The 23,731-nt window shown below is 37.6% G+C and overlaps 2 protein-coding genes and 3 pseudogenes across 4 annotated transcripts; all 5 read left to right on the plus strand.

Moving 5' to 3' along the window:
* The first annotated feature begins 2,190 nt into the window (after window positions 1-2,190).
* On the plus strand, window positions 2,191-5,910 carry LOC104587657 (putative glutathione S-transferase; annotated as a pseudogene). Its single transcript, XR_016082921.1, has 4 exons — window positions 2,191-2,202; window positions 3,344-3,670; window positions 4,096-4,477; window positions 5,833-5,910. The product of XR_016082921.1 is annotated as a putative glutathione S-transferase (transcript).
* Window positions 5,911-8,308: 2,398 nt separating this feature from the next.
* Window positions 8,309-9,414, plus strand: LOC104587642 (putative glutathione S-transferase). Its single transcript, XM_010245335.3, has 2 exons — window positions 8,309-8,845; window positions 8,932-9,414. The coding sequence occupies exons 1-2, from the start codon at window positions 8,537-8,539 to the stop codon at window positions 9,283-9,285; spliced, it is 663 nt and encodes a 220-aa protein (XP_010243637.1). The 5' UTR covers window positions 8,309-8,536; the 3' UTR covers window positions 9,286-9,414.
* A 183-nt stretch (window positions 9,415-9,597) lies between these two features.
* On the plus strand, window positions 9,598-12,449 carry LOC104587656 (auxin response factor 3 pseudogene; annotated as a pseudogene).
* Window positions 12,166-14,426, plus strand: LOC104587655 (putative glutathione S-transferase; annotated as a pseudogene). The gene is made up of 3 exons (XR_016082924.1): window positions 12,166-12,276; window positions 13,244-13,556; window positions 13,688-14,426. The product of XR_016082924.1 is annotated as a putative glutathione S-transferase (transcript).
* A 3,598-nt stretch (window positions 14,427-18,024) lies between these two features.
* On the plus strand, window positions 18,025-19,841 carry LOC104587641 (putative glutathione S-transferase). Its single transcript, XM_010245334.3, has 2 exons — window positions 18,025-18,375; window positions 19,273-19,841. The coding sequence occupies exons 1-2, from the start codon at window positions 18,063-18,065 to the stop codon at window positions 19,623-19,625; spliced, it is 666 nt and encodes a 221-aa protein (XP_010243636.1). The 5' UTR covers window positions 18,025-18,062; the 3' UTR covers window positions 19,626-19,841.
* The last annotated feature ends 3,890 nt before the right edge of the window (window positions 19,842-23,731 follow it).

Genomic DNA, 23,731 nt, shown 5'->3' on the forward strand with positions numbered 1-23,731 from the left:
AAAATGGTATAGAAACAAGCATTTTTAAAAGCTCATTTTCAGTTTTGAGTATTACATGCCAAGACCCAAAATTTGCAACCAAGATGCCCAAGGTCAAAATTTTTCATTTGAAAAACATAATCAAAACCAAATCACAAATATTGTGGGGCCTAAATTCTTGAGTTGGCCTTTGGTTGCAATGCAAATTTATGTGGACTCATGCAAAATCATGGTTTTCAAAACCGGACTGGACTGGATGGTCAGACCGGAAAAACCAAGAATTGGTCAGGTGATCAGTTCTGCTTTTCTCTAAAATTGGATATTTGCAACAAAAAAAAATGTTGATTTGGTCAGTAAATTGCTAATCCGAGTGCTCGAGCCGTTCAATGGCTTTGGTTGATTTTTATTTTTTTTAAATTTTGTATTTTTTTGTCAGAATGAGCCAACCGTTTGGTTCGAACTATCAGATCGTTCAACTCGAGAATCGGACCCCTGACCAATTTGTTCTCTAGATCGGTTTAAAAAACCTTGTGCAAAACTATGGTAGTGCAATAGAGTTTGAATCAGCTACCAATACATGGTCTCAGCATCCCAACCAGCTATTGCAGCCATACATCGGGAACTTGTCCATATGGCATGAATAACAAGGGCAAATGTGTGACTGCAGTGGCCTGCTAGGATAATGTTGGGAGCATTTTGTTGGTAGCATATTCTTACCCAGTGCAAAATGATTTTGGGTGCAAATTCTGTTTTATTTTTGCTTCAAAATTTACCTCATTTTATTTAATTGCAGTAAAAATAAAGTAAAATAAGACATGAAAGCAGCACAAAATAAAACCCAAAACAAAATTAAATCAAAATTTGTATTTTTTTTTGCTTGCATTCTCATACATTTGTGTTAATGCAAATAAAATTGCACTGCAACCAAATACAACCTAAAAGACAATCTATAAAAACCAATCATATTTGGAAAACACCCCCTAACCAGGTCCAAATACTTATTTTAGAATTCTTAGAGCTGCAAATGGATTGGATTTAATGTAACATCGATTTTCACTTCGAATTAGATTCATTTATGCCAGATTCAAATATCTATTTAATCAATAATCAGATTAAATCCAAACATCATCCATTTATAGTCCAATCAAAATTGGATATTGCTTGATCCGTTTTGCTAGGATCCAATCTGATACAGTCTATTTTTTATAATTTAATTTATACTTAATTTGTATAGATTTACTAATATATCAATCAAATCGAATTTGAATCTATGTTTTGCAAATTCGTCGGATATTAGATTTACATTAGAATTTTGTCATATTCTTATTGGATCAAATTCAGATATACCCCATCCAAATTCGATAGGATCCATTTGCGGCCCTAAAAAATATTATGGAGAAAGGATTAAAATTCTCTCCCATTCCTCTCCTATGAACAACAAACGTAGCCTTATGGTTGCATGAGCAGGGCGCATTTATCCGTATTCAAGTTCAGGATAAGGCAGTTATTGTCAAGTTCTGAATCTGAAAACGAACGAACAAACAAACAAACTTTCTCTGAATCAGTGATTCGGTATGCAAGCTGACAAACACACATACACACGTGATAAAACAATACTTTCTCTCATGAAGCCATTAGACAATCAGACTACGTGGCCATCCAAAGTGAAGAGATCGGATTTACTCCTCACACTAACTTGACAACATCAGCTTCGGAGTTGTGCATAATACAGTATACGACATCAGTCTTGCACAGGCGGAGCCCATGTTTCAGAGCGATTGGTAGAGGATTCAGTCTTATCTTCATCCTAGAGACGGGAAGTAGAGAATAAGAGAAGGTATACATTCATCTGGTACGTGGTCCCAAATCATAAAATGATTTTTCCAAAATACAAGAAAAATAGATTTCCACCTTCAAAACCTATGTTGGCACAAAATGGATTAATAACAAAAGCCGGATGGTGGAGATGATTACAGATATCATAATCAATGTGAATGTAAATAAATGATCTCAACCGTTCAATTTTAATGTATCCATTCAAAATAAAATCGTTAAAGAAATTTTGGGGTTATTATACTCCCCTTCACCTTTTTCCTATTTTTGTTAAATTTACCTTTACTTTTCAAAACCTTCAAGAAACCCCTCTATCAAAGATTTTCTTTTTTATTTAATACTTACCTTCCCTCAGGTCTACGTTAGTAACCATTAACGATGGTTGTCCAGGTAAGCCATTAATTGTTTTTAGTGACCAAATAACACTGATCCTCTGTCAAATAATTGTTTAAAAATGAAATCAAGTAGAAAAACAAAAAACAAAAAATATTTCATCTTTTATCATCCTCAACACAAAGGTCCCAACTCCCAAGCCCGTTTGGATGGAGATAAACCCCAAAATCTCAAATGGAGGGATAGTATAATAAATTTTATCACTGCACAATTTTAGAACATGACAAAGTCAAAGGGAGAGGGTAGTATAGTAAATTTAAAAAAAAAACCATTCATCTCTATTAATGGTAGATCCTTGACCGGGGGTTTTAGTTTAGGTAATAACCTGGAATTTTGGGAAATTAATGTACTCATGGTCAAAATATTCATCTGATCAGGGCTAATGTTGGGGTGGATCCATATTTAATTCTGGGTCAACCTAATTGGATCGGATGCAAGCCTTAAACTTAGACAGGTAGATATCTCTATTATCTTTATTCATCCTATCTGACTATCTCTTAACAAAAAAATAAAAAGTAAATAAATAATAAAAATAAAAAAGGAACAAATTAAAGCCTTAGATTCTTTCTTGGAACTCTGGTTTGACATCCATATATAATCATAAAATGAACAACCTAGTAACAATATACACTTTGATAACAAAATAAAAAATAATAATTCCGATGCTCGCTCAACAACAACAACAATAAATTAATAATAAAGCCAGATGGAACCCCAATTGATTTCAACAATTCAATTTGAATACATCCACTAAGAAAATTGAAACTAAGTGGATGGTTATCCATAAAGCAGAATATCAAGAAACCCAAGCAAGTATAATACTAAGAAACTTATATTATAATTAGTTGTTAAATATAAGATTTATTATAACTAGTTAAATATAAGAATCTCTACCACCTACTCTGATCAACAGTCAGAAATATTAAACATCAATAGAAAGTTATTACATCAAATTTTATTCCAAGAGGTAGATCCACCATCAAACTCTTAAGGTGTTCTTTGGCTCCCAAAAGGATTCATTTTTGTCAACAATTCATAAATTAATAAAAAGGAAGCTCAGAGCCCAATCAAGAACACTCCCATCACTATATAAAGCAGCCCTGTTGTGTAGAAGGCCATCCATATCCATTTTTTTTAGAATATCATAACATGGGAGCCGGGAGGAGTGAAGTTGATAGGATTTTGGAGTAGCCCATATGTTTATAGAGTCATCTGGGCTCTGAAACTGAAGGGTGTAGAATATGAATACATAGAAGAGGATATCTTCAACAAGAGTGACATTCTTCTGAAGTATAACCCTGTTCACAAGAAGGTCCCTGTGCTTGTTCATAATGGGAAACCGATTGTGGAGTCAATGGTTGTCCTGGAATACATCGACGAGACATGGCCAGAGCATCCAGTGCTGCCTGAGGATGCACAGGAGAGAGCCACAGCTCGATTTTGGGCAAAATTCGCCGAGGATAAGGTATCTGTATACCACACTTTTTTTTTTTCTATTAAAAGCTAATTAAGATCTTCTTGAGCTGTAATTGATAGGTTGCATTGAATTTAGATGAGCCTTGGCCTATTATAGACCTTGCAGCTGAAATTGGATTAGACTAGGCTTGCATTTGGATAAGTTTCAAGATCTGTGCTTTGGAGATTAAAAGTGTTTTGGCTTCAGATAGTTATGTTTTAAAAGCAATTCTAATTAATCAATTGCTCAAAACACTTTTTGGCTCATCTTTGTTTCCCCTAGCCCAAAGCTCAAAAGCAAAAAAGCTTATCCAAGCAGAGCCTCAAGTCCCTGGCCCAAGAAGATTATATTTAGCAAATAATGCCTCATGTTGTGCTTAAGCTTAACTGCTTCAACAAATGATCATCTTTTTTTTTTTTTTTTTTTCTAAGTAGGGCTCATGTATATGGGCAATGTTCCGTTCTAGTGGTGAAAAAGTAGAGAAGGCTAAGAAGGAAAGCTTGGAAATGCTGAGAACCATAGAAGAACATGGGCTTGGAGAGAAGAAATTTTTTGGTGGTGACACAATTGGGTTTGCGGACTTGGCCTTCGGTGGGATTGCTCACTGGTTGGGAGTAATGGAAGATGTTGTGGGGGTGAAGTTGTTGGAAGCTCAATCTTTCCCTCGTTTGTATGAATGGACTCAAAATTTCAAGGAAGTGCCTGTGATCAAAGACAACCTGCCTGATCCTGAGAAGATGCTTGTCTTCTTCAAACGCTTGAGGGAGAAGTTTCTGGCATCTGCATAACCACTACCATCCATTGTATTTCTGTTCTGTTCTATTCTGCAAGTGTTTTCTGTTTCTGCTTACTACATTTGAGCTTTTAACTCTCTCTCTCTCTCTCACAATAAATAGAAAAAGAATCAACCCAATGGGATATTAGGAGAATAATTAGAGAAGACTTAAAAATTCTGATTTTTGAAAGGGCTAGAGGAACTGAGGGAAGACTGAAAAGGATTTAAGTGAAAATAATAAGAAATAATTAAGCGTCTATAATTTAACAATGGATATGACACTGAATTAAACAAGGCTATGGTGAAACTGTATATATGCAGAACTGTATAGTGGAGGCATCACATCCCCCAGCTGAAGTGAGACCAGATCTGCTACCAACATGTTGCTACTAACTGTTAACATGCCTCAAACATGTTTCATATATAACTGTATGTTGTCATTGATGGGTCATAGTAAGGCGACAGAATTAATCATATTTGGGCTGTTTAGCTATATATATCATGATAGAAAGCCCATTTGGGAAGGCTGAAGCTTTAATTGAGTTGCTTTGGAGAAGCCACTAAAAGAAACTTTAGTGAAAGCCCTATTTTCTGGTTGGAAGACAGCTGTTTTGGACCTTCCAAAGGTTTTCACAAAATATAGCTTAGGTCTTTCCAGGTGGGGCCCATCTCATAAAGCCTGAAGCTGTGACTTCAAAGCCCTCCCAAATGGGCACTCAGCTGAGCTGCTGCTCCTTCTACTTTGAAGCTCTCTGGTAGTGGTGGATTTTAGTCGAGCCGAGCTGAATAGTATGAGGCTCGAGTTTGGTTTGAGTCAAAAATTCATAAGCTCGAGAGTTCGAGTTTGATTTTGAGAAAAATATTTTATAAAAATAATATTTTTATTTGATATTTAAAAAAATAATATATATATATATATATACATTCGAGCCGGCTTGCGAGCCAAGTTCTAATAGGCTCGAGCTCGGTTTGTTTCATAATCAAATCAGTGAATTGGGCTCGAGTCCGAGCTCGAACAGCTCGTGAAAAGCTCGGCTCGTTACCACCCCTACTCTCCGGACTACCTATTCAAAGAAGGTGAATCAGGCAGCCCTTCAAAGATCAAATGATTAGCTGACATGCATCCAATTTGGTCTCTGAGGAGTTTTCATCAAACATAACTTATAGGTTATAGCTTCCCATGTGGGACCCACCTTGAAAAGCCATAAGCCTATGTGCTTCAGCACTCCCAAACGGGCACTTAGCTGATGTAACTTGAAATAGAGAACGGATGGGGAGGTGTGTCAGAGGTGATTCTGCTGATTAGGTATGTGGCACTGTGAAGCCAAACCACCCTTGCTCTGAAGCTCTTTCATCCCTAGATTTTTTTTTCCATTTTTTTTTTAAATTTTGTTAGAACACTGCTGCAGTCGATAAAGAGAACAACATCCAAAGAGACTTAAAGACTGAAGTTGTTGTAGGGGGTAGAACCTAGATTTCCTACTCACTATTTATGAATTGCAGTCACATATCTCCCAAATCATAATAGAAATGTGTGGCTGCAATTCACGGCGGCTAGAGAATGGGCAAGAAAAGTGAGTAAGAAATCTCGTTTGGTAGGGGTTATACATTTGATGGATGACGTGAGACATTATTACTGGTTAAATGATGTCTAACATAGTGATAAGTGCAGTTAATCCAGACTCCAAGTCAAGAAGGTAATCGGGAAGAGCACATGGGCTGCAACCACAGTTACAGCATTCAACTGCTGGTGTACTGTGTTTCCTTGGAGGGTCGCAAGAGAGTCCTGCGACCACAGTTGCAGCATATGCGAATTTGTATTTGGATGGTTTTTTTTTTTTTTTCCTGCAACCATAAAAATATGGTTGATACTTGGTAGGAGGAACATACTGACTAGTCCTCTGAAGAGCTATATATAAAGTAGGGTAGATACACAATAATCCTATCAGTTAGACACATTGAATCACCCGTGATGTCAATATGTCATGCTTACATGACTAGACATAAGACACTCTTTCCTAGTTGTTGTCCCCACAAACATAAAACCCGATGTTCATAAAACAATTTTAAAACCAAACACAACATGTACCACCTCTTAATCAAATAGGATTTAAAAATACAAATTTAGATAAAAAGATAAAGTTTAAAATCATATCTTTATTCTTCAAACCTCCACACAACAAATATCTATATTATATATAAAAGTGTGAATGTAGAGTAGAAGTTTTGTTTGACTAATATCCTCTATTTCTTTGTTTGAAAAATGACATAAAAGTTATTTTATTACAGCTTTAATGGCTATTAAGATGCTCATATTTGTTTATTTAGTCCATCTCTATTTGTAAGGGTTGAATTTGTAACTTCAATTATTACTTTTCACCTTATTTAATCTCTTCTCTTTAAATCTTATACTTAAGGTATTAACTCTCATTTTCTCTTTTTAAATCTTATATTTATGTTATTTTTCACTAATAAATGTTACTAATTAGATCTATGTCAATATTTTTAATAATATAAACATATATATTTTAAAACTAAGTAAAAAACAAAACCATTATTTATTAAAGTGGTGGCTAATTCAACCATCTAAATCAAATTGATCAACTATAAAGTCATAGTTAGGTAATAAAATTTTAAAATAGAAATAAACATAAAATACAAAAATGTAGAAAAAAATTAAACACATTTATGATGTTTTTGTTAATCAAATTAAAAAAAATAAGTGTAATAAATAAGAATTATTTTTATTGATACTGAAAATGAAATGCATAATTTAGAACTCACCAAAGATGAAATTATTTTACTACTTGGAAAAGATCAATAGTTCAACTTTTGGGGATAAATAATAAAAATTAATAAAATATAAAAATACAAAAAATAAAAAAATACATAAGTTTTGCAAAAATACATTTTGGCACATGTATAATATTATATAATTATCATATTAAACAAAAAGTAAATGTGACATATTTACACTACTATTAAAAATATTAATAAGATTGTAGAGTTTTTGATTAAAATACTCAATTTTGAATTTGGTCCCTATTTAATTGTGAGGTTTAAATTATAAATTGAACTACTATTTTTCTCCTCATTCAATTCCCTCTATTTAAATCTTACAGTTTTTTAATAAATGAATAAAAAAAGATACACCAAAAAGATAAAAACATTACAAAAAGGAGAATCTTGCCAAGCAAGTAGGCTTGTTAATGGTATTTGAAACTTCACAACTCATTACTATAATAAAATATATATATATATATATATATATATATATATATCATTACTCATTACTATCATTATTATCATCTAGAATTGTCACGTGCAAAGCACGTACATACTTACTAGTAAAAATAAAAAATATAAAAATTAGATCATTCCTTTGAACTTCATCTTGCATTCATCTACATTTAGTGCATTTTACCATAAAATGAAAGTTCTAGCAACAATTAATGTAAATAACCCAACAGAAAAACTATAAAAAAAAAATAGGAAAAGGAAAAGTCCCATGTTGGCACGACAACAAGTTAATAATAAAAAAGAATGGTAGAGATGATTCTCGGTTGGGACATTCAATCGTGGGTCCCACTTTAAGGAGAATGATTTCAACCATTCAATTTTAATGTATCCATTCAGAACATAGATGGTTAAATAAATTCTGGAAAATATATATATTATAGAGAGAAGGCCTATAAATCATGGTCAAAATCATCGGATCAGGCTCATATTTTGGTTGATGTATTATCTAAAATGAAGATGGTTATCCATTGAGCAATGAAGAAATAATTAAGCAAACAAGCAAGTAAAGTACCAACAAACTTTTATACAAGCATGCATCTTTACAAGCTCTAATCCACAGTCTGAAATATTCAACACCGATAGAAAGCTATTACATCAAACTTTCTCCAAGTTCTAAGGTGGCCTTTGGCTCCTCAAAAGACCGACTTTGTCAAGAATTTGAAAATTAGAAGAATAAAAAAAAAAAAAGCTTTTAAATAAGGAAGCTTGAAGCTCAAGAAAGAATCATCCCATGAATCACTATATATATTAGCAACCCTGTTAATGTAGAAGACCTTCCATGTTCATCTTAAGATCATAACATGGGAGAAGTGAAGTTGTTTGGAAATTGGAGTAGCCCATTTGTTTACAGAGTAATTTGGGCTCTGAAGCTAAAGGGCGTAGAGTATGAATACATAGAAGAAGATCTCTCCAACAAGAGTGAATTGCTTTTGAAGTATAACCCAGTCCACAAGAAGGTCCCTGTGCTTGTTCATAATGGTAAACCAATTGCGGAGTCGCTCGTTATCCTGGAATACATCGACGAGACATGGCCAGAGCATCCATTGCTACCCAAAGATGCACAGCTGAGGGCTGAAGCTCGATTTTGGGCAAAATTTGCTGAGGATAAGGCAAGCGAAGAATACGAGTTTCTGAATATCTTGTGCTTAAATTCGATTCTTTAACAAATAATCAAGTTTGGGTTTTTCTTATGTAGGGCATATGCATATGGAGATTCTTCAGTTCTGTTGGTGAAGAACAGGAGAAGGCCAAGAAAGAGAGCTTGGAAATGCTGAGAACCATAGAAGAACATGGGCTTGCAGAGAAGAAATTTTTTGGTGGCTACACAATTGGGTTTGCTGATTTGGCCTTTGGTTGGATTTCTCACTGGATGGGAGTGATGGAAGATATAGTAGGAGTGAAGTTGGTGGAAGCTCAGACATTCCCTCACTTGCATGCTTGGGTTCACAATTTTAAGCAAGTTCCAGGGATCAAAGAGAACCTGCCTGATCCTGAGAAGATGTTTGCCCGTTTGAAATGCATCAGGGAGATGCTCTTGGCATCTGCATAACCACCACCGTCTATTATGTTTCTGTTCTTCCTATGGGTTCAGGGTTCTGTTCCATCTATCTATACATTTTCTATTTCTTCATAACCTCTCTCTATCTGTGTGTGGAAATGAAGGTTGTGTTTGGTTCCATTTTATAGTTGAAAGTTGAAACAGGCACAATTTGAAAAGCACAGACTGTGTTTGCGGAAACGTCAAATTGACATTTCTCTCTCCCAAGGGGGTGAATTTAATCGTCAGGAATCCGGATGCCCTGCACTCGAAATGGTGTGGGCAGCGATGCATGGGTACCTCGTTTATAGAGCAAATGATAAATTTTCCATTAGATTATAATATTTTTTATTTTTGAAATTATCCTAAAGTATTCTTAGAGATGGAGGACGAGGGCCACAGCCACTGGGCCCGGGTGAGATCTCCCAATGTTTGAAGGACTAGGAAACAATTCCAACAGTTATCTCACCATTCTTCTTCATTTTCCAATGAAACCTAGCTTCTCTTAATCCAAAACTAAACTTCATTCAGGCCTACTCGGTAGGACGGGAAATGGTGGTGCTCAGACAGATTCCATATATATGACGATGATTGCATCATTCTCCCTCCTTCCAAGCAAACACTAAGGACTGTATACCTTTTCACAGGGTTATCAACACGAAGGGAAAGTAAAATCAGAACCGAATCCTTCATTATCATGGTATATGTGTGATGTTGATATAGAGGACCCAACATCTCAGCAACAACCGTTCGATTTGAAATCTTACAATCGCATTATTTTCTTTATTCGTATTTCTTATACTGTTAGTAGATGGAGAGTTTGGCCATTCTCCTCCTTGATTACAGTTGTAGTAACTCTGTTCTTGTTGTTTTTATACTGCTGGGTGCCCATCGGCGTTGAAGGCTATGGCATGAGAAGTTGGACCATCTGATTCTTCTATCCAACAGAATAAGAACTAAACAAGTGGATTTTCATTTTGAAGATTTGAAGAAGATTGAATCCCCAGAGTTTCATTGTGAAGATTTAAAGAACTAAACAAGTGGATTTTCTACCCTTGGCTTAAGCTCGTCTTATGCAATTGTTAATGGTGGATCATTAGACTTTCATGGTATTTCGTTTAGAGCCTAAAGACTTGGGTTTCCTCTATTTTTTCACGTTAACTTTTTTTTTTTTAAGTTTTAAAAATAAAAATATTAGTTAATGGAAGTTTTATCGTTTGGTATTCCTCCGCATATGGGGAGTGGGGTGCCCATGTGAACATCAGACGTGTTCATTTCTGATTGGAAGTGCACCCCGACCCCACACCATTTTAAGTGTAGGAGATCCGGACTCCATCAGAAGTGACTTTCACATGTGATGTACAATACATAAAAACATTTATTTAAGGTAAAAACAACAATCATACCAAACACAATCGAATAATCTATTCCGTCTCTCTCTCTCTCTATATATATAATTTTCCCTTAGCTTAAAATCAATACTGATGGCGCATATAGAGGCCCACCAAGAAAATATGTTGCAGGTACGGGTGGTTTATCCAACAGAATGATCTGGGCCTAGGACCTTTTTGCCTTCTTCGGTAATCTAACGAATGAAATGAGAACTGGCTTAAAGTCAACATTTTAACGATGCCGTAGATTGAAGGCCAAGAAAATTTGTTGCATGTGGGGTTTTTGTTCTTAAGATAGCTTAATTGTGGTGGGCCTATGGGCTTTCTTTTTGGGGCGGGGGGAATTGTCTAAAATTCATCATGATTTTTAGCGTTTCTCTTAAATTCATGGTAATTTTTCTTTAAACAGATTAACAATTATTAATATATTATCATTTTACCCTTCATAAAAAAAATATAAAATCTATACATAGAATGATATAAACAGAAATTACACCTAGAAAATTTAGATTGTTCAAGCGGCAATTGCAGCTTATTCGAATCAGAGAACTTTCCTTGCTCAAGCGGCAATTGCACAGGCTATGTAGCGACCTTTCAGGGTTTGAGTGCAATGCAGATGCAGACACCATTGCTTATCCATCACCTTCCCCACAACCCACCACCACCACCACTACTATTGTTCCGCTGCTTTTTTGCTTGCTCTCATTTGATTTCTAGGGGTTCTGGTTTCATGGGGGGTGTTATTGATCTCAATACCGTCACCGACAACGAGGACGTCGCTTCGGCAGTGGTGGTTGAGAGCGGACCTGCTTCACTCTCGTTGCCTTCTTCTTCATCGTCGGTGTCTTCCACATCAGCTTCATTATGTTCGTCGTCGTTGTCCTCGGAAGGTGTCTGTTTGGAGCTCTGGCATGCTTGTGCGGGGCCGCTTATATCATTGCGAAAGAAAGGAAGTGCTGTTGTTTACTTGCCGCAGGGGCACTTGGAGCATATTTCGGAATTTCCGGCGACGGTTTATAATCTGCTGCATCGTCGACATCAAGCTTAATGCGGAAGTTGCCATGGATGAAGTTTACGCACAGATCTTCCTGCTTCCTGAAACTGAGATTGAGCAGAAATTGCTGAGAGGAGATATGGAAGCTGATGGTGAAGACGAGGAAATTGAAGGTTCGGCCAAGCTGGCAACGCCTCACATGTTCTGCAAAACCCTCATTGCTTCTGATACGAGCACTCATGGAGGGTTCTCCGTTCCTCAACGAGCCGCCGAAGACTGCTTCCCCCCCTGGATTATAAGCAACAAAGACCATACCAAGAGCTTGTAGCAAAAGATTTACATGGTGTAGAGTGGAAGTTTCGGCACATCTACAGGGGTCAGCAACGGAGACATTTGCTTACAACTGGATGGAGTGCATTTGTCAATAACAAGAAGCTAGTCTCTGGGGATGCTATCCTCTTTCTTAGAGGTTTGAAATGAAGTTCAAAATGAGGTTTGGTAACTGGGATGCAGCAGAGCGAAGATACAACGTTTGTTAATCAACCATTTTTTATTGGAATGAAGTTCAAAATGAGGTTTGACACTGAAGATGCAGTAGAGCGAAGATACACTGGTCTGGTAACTGGGATTAATGATATGGAGGTCCTGTTAGATGGCCTGGCTCAAAATGGAGATGCCTATTAGTGAGGTGGGATTATGATCTTGAGACAAGTTGGCATAATAGGGTTTCTCCATGCGAGATTGAGCCATGGGGTCCAGTTTTAGCTTGCAGTAGTTTGTCTGCACCTGGTTCAAAGAAAAAAAAACCAGGATGACTCTGCCTTCATCTAACCAGATTTTCCCAGTTCTAATGGAACAGGATTTTCAGACTTTGGGGAATCTTTAAGGTTCCAGAAGGTCTTGCAAGGTCAAGAAATTTTGGGTTTCAGTACTCTTGAGCCATTCGAACGCTTTAGTTAAATAGTACAAAAATTCACAGAAATTGAAAACCCTATTAATTAGCAGTTTAGCACCACCCTCATAAATGTCATAAGAAAATTAATACACAAACTTCAGATGCAAAAAGATGAGGGTGGGGGTGCGGAGAGAAAACTTTAGAGTGGTTACTATCAGAAGCTTGGATCTACTTCTCACAGAATGCGTTTCACACTGACGTTACAGCTACATCACACCCTGTATTAGAAATATCTTCCCATAAATAATAAATATAAATAGGAGAAATATTCCTGATAAACGGCTAGAACATGCTGTGAGGGCAGTGTAAGGCGCACTCTATGAGGAACAGATCCGAACTCAAAGAAAGCCTAGAGTTTGGCCGTCAACCCATTCAATGATGTAAGCAGCACCTGCTTCAACTGCTAGCTACTACTATAATATATCCAAAGTCAATAATCAACAGCAGTGGAAATTTCAACTTTATTCACTCAGACACTTAGGTTGAATAATACAAGACTGATCTTGTCAATGATTCATATATAACTTAAAAGAGAAGTTTAAAGAAGCTGGGTGCCCAAGCAAGAATATTCCCATGAATCACTATTAAGCAACTAAGGTAGTGTAGAAGGTCATCTAAATTCATCTTTAGATTTTAAAATGGGAAGTGAAGTTGTTTGGATTTTGGGCTAGTCCATTTGCTTAGAGTCATTTGGGCTCTGAAACTGAAGGGTATAGAATATGAGTACACAGAGGAAGATCTGCCCAACAAGAGTGAATTGCTTTTGAAGTATAACCCAGTTCACAAGAACGTCCCTGTGCTTGTTCACGATGGAAAACCGATTGCGGAGTCGCTCGTTATCCTGGAATACATCGACGAGACATGGCCGGAGCATCCATTACTACCCAAAGATGCACAGGAGAGAGCCACAGCTCGATTCTGGGCGAAATTTTCTGAGGACAAGGTAATTCTATTCTAGCTTAGCTTCTTCATTAAAAGAAAAGAATTAATGTCTTGTTTTGAGTAGTAACAAGTTAAATAATTCATACTACCCCAAGATGACTTAATTGATCATGTTTTGATATTTTCATGTAGGGTATGTGTATAAAGGGATTCTTCTTTTCTAGTGGTGAAGAACAAGAGGAAGGTAAGAAACAAGTGTTGGAAATGCTGAGAAGCATAGGAGAACATGGGCTTGGAGAGAAGAAGTTTTTTGGTGGTGACACAATTGGATTGGCTGACCTGGCCATTGGTGGGGTTGCTTGCTGATTGGGAGTGATTGAGGATATGGTAGGAGTGAAGTTGGTGGAAGCTCATACCTTCCCTCGTTTGTATGCATGGATTCACAATTTCAAGGAAGTGGGTGTGATCAAAGAAAACCTGCCTGATCCTGAGAGGATGTTTGCCTTTTTGAAAAGCAGGAGGGAGATGCTTTTAGCATCTACATGACTATCCACAAACAAGGTTCTTTTTTTTTCAAAATCGGTTCAGGGAGCTGGTTTAAGGATCCTCCATCTTCTGAATCGGTCAAAACTCCATACATCTATTATAAAAACATATCGGAGAGGTCCCAACACAATACGTATTAATCAATAGGTATCGATACTTTGAATCTTGCCCATAACTACTATCATCGTTTGGATTTCTGTTCTATAGGTATTATCTATGTTTTTCTTAGTCTTTTAAATGTAGTGGATATTGGCTTTGAATGACGACTCCCCTCGATGTTTCTCTTACTGTAATTATAATTGATTGTAACAGTCCATATGAATACTATGTTTGAGATGTTACATTTAATAAGAGTTGTGTGATTAGGGCACACCCCCTTTTTTTATTTTATGCATGCCCATTATATATATATATATACCTTTAATTAGATATGTAAAGTGGATCGTACCACTCAAGTCACTCTAGCAACTAGGCTGTGCGATGCCACGGCCTGGCCCTTACCCCTGGTCTGTGTTGGGCTTGGATTTTGAGACCCGTGGGCTGTGGGTAGACATGACACTGCAAGCTAAAATTGGACCCGTGTGCCAGCCCGCTACAGTGTGAAAGTTTAACAAAATTGGAAGGTTCCCTTAATCAGCCCTCTTTAAAGGGGTTGTTTGTCGATATGAATTATTTTATTTTCAAAACAACAAAAGAACTGCAACATCAGAAAAAAAATAATTCTTTTGTGAAACAATACACCCTGATACCGTAGATTGGTTATTGATGTAAGTGCACCTGGCCTTGACCAATAACGTGATTGTGCGTGTCAAGCGGCGGCACCCAGAGCAGACCCAATAGGGGCGTGTGTAGAACAGAGGCCGGTGTGCAAGCTGGAGCTAATGGCATGGCCACATGTGGCGGCCTTGGATGGATGCGCTTCTTAGGAAAGGACCACATTCTGACTGTTCGAGCCCACCTACCTTTAGGCGGTCTCAAGTATAAATAGGGAGCAACCCCCTCAAGGTAAACATCTGGAATCTAGACTCAAGACTACCTAGAACTCTCCAATTCCCCCTATGGCTCGTCTGAGTGTTTCCACCTCAGGCCTCATCCACCTTGCATTGCACCCACACTAACTTGATTGTCGGAGTCTCCGCCTCGGATATCAACTCGGGGCCTCTGACATTATCTCCCCTTTGCTCCTCGTAGGATCAACCTACCAACCCTCGACCACTCTAGGCCTCGAACCACTTAGCCACTCCTCAGATCAGAAGCAAATTGATAGTGTTGCCCTCATCCTATTCTAGGCAACAACAATTGGCATCGTCTGTGGGAATGTCGCTAAGACTTCCCTTAATTTACTCTAAGAAACTCAATAATTAACCCCTAAGCTTTAGCTGATATGGAAAGAAACACCAGGAAACCCAGAACTTGGTCATAATGGACCAATTTCAAGTGGTCCTCGACCGGCTTGACAACCTCGCGCAGAGGCTGGACAAGGTGGGGTGCCTGGTAGGAGGCCGTCCTCAGGGCAGCCATCCCGTTGCTAACCTGGGGCACCATGGTGAGCGTGTGTATCTAGACCCATTGGCCTAGTTAGATCCAACAAGGCCAACCCCTCAGAGTTCGACGTGCTAGCCAGCCAGCCGCCGAGGACCTCCTGACCTCCTAGCCGAAGAGGGGAAGAATCTGCATAGTTTCGCAATCACTGCCAAGACCAAGAACATCACCACCGCCGCCGAACCCGACCCTCATATAAAAGTCCGAAGCTTGGGCCCAAGCCCAATCAGAAATTTGAAAAGAGATTTTTTTTCTTTTTTTATTCAGTAAAAAAGTATTTTAAAAATTGTATATATATATATATTAAACAAAATATAATTTTTATTATTTAATATATATTATCAAGTCGAGCTCAAACTCAGGCTTAGGCTGGGCTTTTTTGAGAAAGCCTGAGCCCATCCAAAAAAAAAAAGGTTGGACCCAATATTTTAGGCCTAAACCTGAACCCACGGGCCTAAATTTATGTCCAAGTCTAACTTAAAATGGGCACAAGTCTAGGTCTAAAGCCATATCTCATCAATACAAGTGATTCCTTATGGGAACATCGAATGGAGTGGCAAATAGGGGTGGCCATGAGCCAAGAGGTTCTCACGAGCTTTTTGAGCTCAGTTCAGCTTGTTTTAAACTGAGCTTCGAGCTGAACTCGAGCCTGATATATAGGCTCGTTTGCTAATTGAACCGAGCTCGAGCCCAATAAAGCTCGACTCGTGAGGCTCACAAGCCTAATCAAATCTAATATAATACATACATACATATATACATACATACATATAAATATATATAATAAATCAGTTTTATTATATATAATATTTTTATTTTTTATGTATAATAGTAAATAATTTTTATAATTCTTAAATTTTTGTATGTAAAATAAAATAAATATTATTATATGTATAATTTTTATTTTTTAGAAAAAAATAGCTTGCGGTCGAGCTCGAGCCAAGCCAAATTCGAATTTACGAGCTTTAAACTGAGCCGAACTCTAGCTCAAGTATCTAGCTTGAATCGAACTCGAGCTCAAACCTAATACAATTTCAACAAACCCAGCTCAGCTTGGCTCGAATATACCCCTATTGGCAACTACCTGCAAATCGTGATAACCAAAATCATCAAATTAGGCTTATGGTTGATAAATCTCGGCTCGAATTGACCCCTAAATTTAAAATACCTGCAAACCGTGATGACCAAAATGATCAAATCAGGCTTATGGTTGATAAAACAGAAAAAAATACAAAATAGGACCTGAGGTATGGTATTTAAATAGAAAGACGGTTATCTATGAACTACAATATATCTAAACAACAAGCACAAACCTTATCAGTTATCACAGTGTCAAGAAACTTAAATTATTAGTTAATTAAACGTAAGCACGCGTGCCAACTGCTACATACTCTAGTCCAATTGTCCAAAGTCAAGGATCAATACAATAGAAAAACTCAAAAACCTATACATCAAATTTTACAGGAAGATCTAGACTTTGTCAATAATTCATAAATTAAAAGAGAAGCTTAGGGCCCAAGCAAGAAAACTCTCCCATGAATCACCATAAAAGCAAGTGGGTATAGTGTTGAAGGTCATTCATATCCTTATTCATATCCATTATAAAAATTATTTATTATTATATAAAAAATAAAAATATTTTTATATAATAAAATTATATATGTATGTATATATAATAAAAATTATTTATTTAATATCAGGCTTGTGAGTTTCACGAGTTGAACTTTATCAGGCTTAAACTTGACTTAATTAGTAAACGATCCTATATATTAGATTCAAATTGACTTAAAATTTGATTTAAACAAAATTGAACCGAACTTTTCACAAACCGAGCTTGAATAACTCATGAAAGGCTTAACTGGTGGCCTCCCCTAAATTCTAAAGAGACTCATTGTTGGTGATTAATTAAATGCCCTGGAAGTTTCCAGACCCAAAATGAAGAAAACTCTGCAGCTGACTAGCTTGCAAACAAAACAAAGGTCAAGACCCAAAATGAAGACTTCTCTGGCTCCTACCCTGGGAGCTCCCCTACTTAGCTCTGTCAGGTCTCTCCCGCTCTCTAGTCTTAGTCATTCCTCTCATGTAATTAAACTGCCCTGGAAGACGTCTGCCTCAACAGACGTCAGGGACTGGGTAAGCATCTTCCTTTACTTACTCTAATCACAGTGTAAAGAAACTCGATCTCGTCAACATATTATAACCTGCGCCCATTTGTTCTAATCCACAGTCAAAAATCAACATCAATTTCCAACTATTATATTTACATCAAATTTAATACTCCAAGATCAACTAGACCCACAGTCAAAAATCGATCACACCAAACTTTGAAAAGAATTCATAAATAATAAATAATTTGACAATCAGAGAAAGTTTCAAGAAAGAAGCTTGGAACACAAGAAAAAGTAACCCCATGAATCACTATAAAGCAATGCTGTAGTGAACTAGAAGGCCATCCATTTCCAGCTCAAGATATCTTAAAATGGGGGAAGTGAAGTTGTTTGGCCTTTGGGCTAGCTCATATGTTTACAGAGTCATTTGGGCACTGAAACTGAAGGGGATAGAGTACGAATACATAGAAGAAGATCTGTCCAACAAGAGTGAATTGCTTTTGAAGTATAACCCAGTTCACAAGAAGGTCCCTGTGCTTGCTCATGACGGAAAACCAATTGCGGAGTCGCTCGTTATCTTGGAATACATTGACGAGACATGGCCGGAGAATCCATTGCTACCCAAAGACGCAGAGCAGAGAGCTGCAGCTCGATTTTGGGCAAAATTTGCTGATGATAAGGCAAGTATAAAGTATAAGTAGTTGAAGATCTTGTTTTTAGTTGTAATCGAATACAAGGGTTCAATTGAAAATGCAAGTTTCCAATCCCTGCTTGCACTAATTAGCTGAGCCTTTGTCAAATATACACCTTGCAATAGAAATTTGAACCAGACTAAGGGGTGCAAGTCAGATGGGCTGCGTCAGGTTTAAGCTGAAGCCCAACCCTCAGAATTGGGCGTAAGTCCTGAGTCCGGACTGAGGCTGATGGCAAGTCTAATTTGTCTAACCTAGGCTTAACCTATACTGAAATTTGATGCACTTGGATTAGACTCAGGCCTGGACTGGGTTTGGGTTGGTCAATTAACCTAAACTAAAATTTGATATAAATACATATGCATGCGTACAAATGTATGCATATATGCACCTATATGTATTTATATGCATAAATGCATGTATATAGTGGAAATAGGTTCAGGTATGGATAGGGTTGGACCAGGTTTGGGCTACCTATGAGCTAGGCCCGGGCCCAATCCAAAAATTATGAAAAATAAAAAGACATACTCTTGAGACCAAACCCATCCTGAGAAGAATTCTGGCCTGGGTCGGTCCAGGCTCTGGTTGAGCCTGCCCAAGTTATGCCCCTAACTTTCGGACCAGGCTCCTTCAAATTTTAACAAATCCTCAGTCATCACCTGCCGAATTGGAATCTACTCTCACAGAAAGCGTTCCTCACACTGACCTCATCAGCCACATCCCAACATGTATTGAGAACATCTTTGTTGCTGGTACATGCTATGAGATCGGTGTAAGGAGCAGATCCGGACTCGAGCCCGCCCAAATTGCACTGCTAAATTCATGCTCACAAGATGAATTTATTTAGAAAATGGTGGCTGATGTATAAATAACATTCTTATGTAGGGAGCATGTTTTATGTCATTCTTCTGTTCCCGTGGTGAAGAACAAGAGAAGGCAAGGAAAGAATGCTTGGAAATGCTGAGAATGGTAGAAGAATATGGTGGGCTTGGAGAGAAGAAGTTTTTTGGTGGTGACACAATTGGATTGGCTGACTTGGCCTTTGGTGGGGTTGCTTGCTTTTTGGGAGTGATGGAGGATATAGTAGGAGTGAAGTTGGTGGAAGCTCATACCTTCCCTCGTTTGTATGCATGGATTCACAATTTCAACCAAGTGGGTGTGATCAAAGAGAACCTGCCTGATCGTGAGGAGATGTTTGTCTTTTTCAAACGCAGGAGAGAAATTCTTTTGGCATCTGCATAATCTTCACCGTATTTATGGGTTGCATACATCTATGTTCTCCTTAATTAGTCTATTACTTTGGCTTTTCCCTTTGAATAAGGACTCCCCATATATTTAGTGTATTTGAGGTTTCATTTTGAATAAGAGATGTAATTGTGGCACATCCCATTTCTTATTAGGGTTCTAAACGGTATTTCATTGTCCAAATTCAAATTTGAATTCAACCCCATTAAGGCTTAGTTTTGAAAGAATATAAATATACAAAACCTTATATTTTGCATTATTTTATATGTATTTGTACTGTATATATTTGTATTTATACTTTTCCAAACTGAGCATAAGGGTCGAAGTATCCCTATACTTTCACAAGCTCTGAACTACCCAATTTCATATCAAGTGCTTATAATTGCAAAGTTCCAATTATACATATTGAAAACATCTTTGACACCCATGTCTCACATCACATCTGATAACCACTTTCACTAAAAAAATGTATGCATTGAATTGATGTTGACATTTATAAAAGAAACATCAAATTTGGTGTTTCATGAAAAAGTGGCAATGGTACCAAATAGAAATACATTTTTTTTTTTTACGTAAACAGTGGCCTATTTTATCACATTATTACATTTGCTGCTCCTTTGCTATCATGTTCTTATTTTCTTGTTAACATACTGTTTTGGTTTGGAATGGGTATTTTCGTAAATTTTCACTTTACCATTACACTTGTTAACTGGGTACGACTGAAGTGTTGGAATCTGAAAGTGTAGGGAACTTTGTTATCGCAAGTAAAAGTTCAGGCCCTTAGTGTTATTAAACCCCCAAAATATAGGATAGTTCCCTGTAATTTCCCCTTATGAATTATAGGGGAAACTTTTCACAAGAGCTATGCCTGGTTTATCAAAATTTGTATTTTGCAACAGTACAGCAAATTTGCATTACAAACAAAACCTGAGGTCCAAAGTTTTTTTTTTTCTCGAAGGACCATATTTTTGTCCAGATCTGTTGATCACAAGACATTGTTGATCATATAAATATAATTGTAACATCTCCCATAAATAACAATATAAGCTTTGGATTTGGGTTTCACATGATTCAAGAGACATTCCACTGGCGAGTGAAATTGGAAGAATAGAATTATATATGGAAAATCAAGACTGGTTGTGGGGAAAAATAGCTTTGGTACCTCTAGAAAAACAGAAATGATTCAATTTTCAAAAGCTCTGGCGAGAATAGAGGAGTATTTATGCCAATACCACTTCATTAGGCACTTGTGAAAAACCTCCAAAGCCCATGATCTGGACAAAGTGGATCCCCCTCCTCCAACAGAGTGTTGAAAAGAAATTTGGATAAATTCTAGATAGATACCCTGTACTTTGGGGGTAGTGACAGATAAGTACCCTAAACTTTCAATTGTAATACTTGAATATCCTTAATTTTAAAAAATAGACACATAGGTCCATCTTTAGTATTCCGTCAATTAAGCATTATATAATGACAAAAAGAAAAAAAAAAACCCTTATCATGTATTTCTGAGATCATTCTCAAGTAATTCTCAGGTAACCAAACATTTCCCCATGGTGACGTTCACATGAACAGCAAATAGCATATTCAAATTTTTCAATTACGGCATTCTCTAATGATGATTTTACTCTATAGAATGATTTCAAAAATACATGAGAAAGGTATTTTTGACATTATAAAATGTTTAACTGACAGAATACTAACGGATGGAGCTAAATGTCTATTTTTGAGAGTTCAAGGTACCCAAATGTTGCAATCGAAACTTCAGGATACCTATCTACCACTATCCCTAAAGTACAAGGTATCTATCTGAAATTTACCCAATAAATTTAGATGCTACGAGCAAGAACAATGATTGGCAGATGTGCCTTTGTGCCTTAGTGGACATATCATTGAAACAAAAATTTGGAACCTAGGAACTTTTACGATTCTAATAGCTGAACTATAGGCTGCCTTTGAAGCCCTTGCCTCGCAGGTGAACAGTAAATCTAGAATCATCTAGCGAGATCAGTCCACCCCTAGAAGTGTCGATCTCTCTTGTGGAGAATTGTAAATTGTTAAACCTCACCTTGCCTTCACCTATCATCTACCACCACACGTATCCAGAACCAGAAGGAAACTCTGCAGCTGACTAGCTTGCAAACATGACAAAGGTCAAGACCCAAAATGAAGACTTCTCTGGCTCCTACTCTTGGGAGCTCTCCTACTTAGCTCGATCTGTCAAGTCTCTCCCTCTCCACGAAGGAAATTGCAGTGTAGACAAATTAGGCCTGAGATCCAGAATTTTGCGCTTCCTTTTAATAGTCCTTGGCATATCCAAGCCATCAAAAACAAGCTTTGGGCATATGCCTCAACAGACGTCAGGGACTGGGTAAGCATCTTCCTTTACTTATTCACTCTAATTTTTTAAATATTATAATTTAATTTCCAAGAAAAAGACAAACTCCAAGATCAACTAGACCCACAGTCAAAAATCGATCACACCAAACTTTGAAAAGAATTCATAACTTGTTTGACAATCAGAGAAAGTTTCAAGAAAGAAGCTTGGAACACAAGAAAAAACAACCCCATGAATCCCTATAAAACAATGCTGTAGTGAACTAGAAGGCCATCCATATCCAGCTCAAGATATCTTAAAATGGGAGAAGTGAAGTTGTTGGGAGCTTGGCCTAGCCCATTTCTTTACAGAGTCATTTGGGCTCTGAAATCGAAGGGGATAGAGTACGAATACATAGAAGAAGATTTGTCCAACAAGAGTGAATTGCTTTTGAAGTATAACCCAGTTCACAAGAAGATCCCTGTGCTTGTTCACAATGGAAAACCAGTTGCAGAGTCGATGATTATCCTGGCATCTGCATGACTAGTGCTGTGTAGTTCAACTGCTCAATTCATATGGGTTCCTTTAATTTTATGTTCTCCATTCTCTATGTTTTTCTATGTGAATAATAAAGAGGACTCTTGGTTGTTTTTAGGCTAGAATTTATTATGGAAAGAATAAAGGGTTTTTAGCATATAAGGGCAACTTTTGGGGTTTAATATCAATAAAAGTAATATATTTAAAAAAGTTTCAAAAATAGGTTAACTTTTTAAAAATAATATCAATAAAGGGCAAAAACATTGTTCATCTTCTTCTTCTTGACATTTGCTCACCAGAGCCACCGTCTACCGCCGCCCGCCGCCTTTGCCCACCTCCTTCTCCGCCTCCAGCAATGTTGTCGGAGGTGGCCGGAGGCGGCGCTGGTGGTCATTCCTCTGCCCGCCGCCGCTGCCACCTGTCTCCACTCATCTCCGGCAGCGTTGCCAGAGGCGGAGGCAGAAGTGGCAGCGTTGGACAGAGAAACCACCAGCGCCGCCGCCGCCACCTCTGCCTCTGGCCACCTCTGGCAACGTTGCCAAAGGTGGAGGCGAGCGGCAGCGGATGGCAGTGGTGGGTGGTGGCGGGCAGTGGCGGACGACAGCTCTGATGAACAAATGGCAAGAAGAAGAAGATAAACAGTGTTTTTGCCTTTTATTAATATTATTTTTGAAAAGTTAACCTATTTTTGATTTTTTTAAATATATTATTTTTATTGATATTAAACCCCAAAAGCTGCCCTTATATGCTACTACCCCAAGAATAAATAACTGGCTGATGACCCAGTAATTGACATGGTCAGTCTATATCCCTCTAAGTAAGTGATGGATAATCGAACACCCTTGAAACTGCAGGTTCAGTGGGCCTTACATGCACCCTCTTCTGTCCCTACTCTTGATTCCCATGTCACTAACATCTAGCGACACATGGTCATCCCCTGCATAGTATTATGCAGGAGATCCGGAGTCAATAAAAGGTGCACTTAATTACTCACCTTTTCAACCATCACAGACGAATTGAAGTTTAGAGATGTGTTAGGTAGACGAAATCTGCTACCAAGAAGACTACTCAGGGAGTCGGAGTCAGGCCTTTGGGCCAGGTACATTCATATTTTGATAAAATCCAAACCCAAATTCACTCAAGTTGTACCCCTACCCACAAGACACAAATCGGTGCATTGGGAACATCTCCTCCTAAATGCAGATGGACACCAGTTATGGGTTGTGTAATCAACAAGTGTCTCACATGG

Source organism: Nelumbo nucifera, chromosome 1 (assembly GCF_055504915.1).
Source record: "Nelumbo nucifera cultivar China Antique chromosome 1, China Antique-T2T, whole genome shotgun sequence".
Taxonomy (NCBI): domain Eukaryota; kingdom Viridiplantae; phylum Streptophyta; class Magnoliopsida; order Proteales; family Nelumbonaceae; genus Nelumbo; species Nelumbo nucifera.

What these genes read in the sequence shown, in the direction of transcription:
- LOC104587642 (XM_010245335.3), top strand. Translation starts at nt 8,537, where the DNA reads ATGGGAGAAGTGAAGTTGTTTGGAAATTGGAGTAGCCCATTTGTTTAC. An exon ending in CAAAATTTGCTGAGGATAAG is followed by an intron (nt 8,846 to 8,931) that starts GCAAGCGAAGAA and finishes TTTCTTATGTAG; the next exon opens with GGCATATGCATATGGAGATT.
- LOC104587641 (XM_010245334.3), top strand. Translation starts at nt 18,063, where the DNA reads ATGGGGGAAGTGAAGTTGTTTGGCCTTTGGGCTAGCTCATATGTTTAC. An exon ending in ATTTGCTGATGATAAGGCAA is followed by an intron (nt 18,376 to 19,272) that starts GTATAAAGTATA and finishes TTATGTAGGGAG; the next exon opens with CATGTTTTATGTCATTCTTC.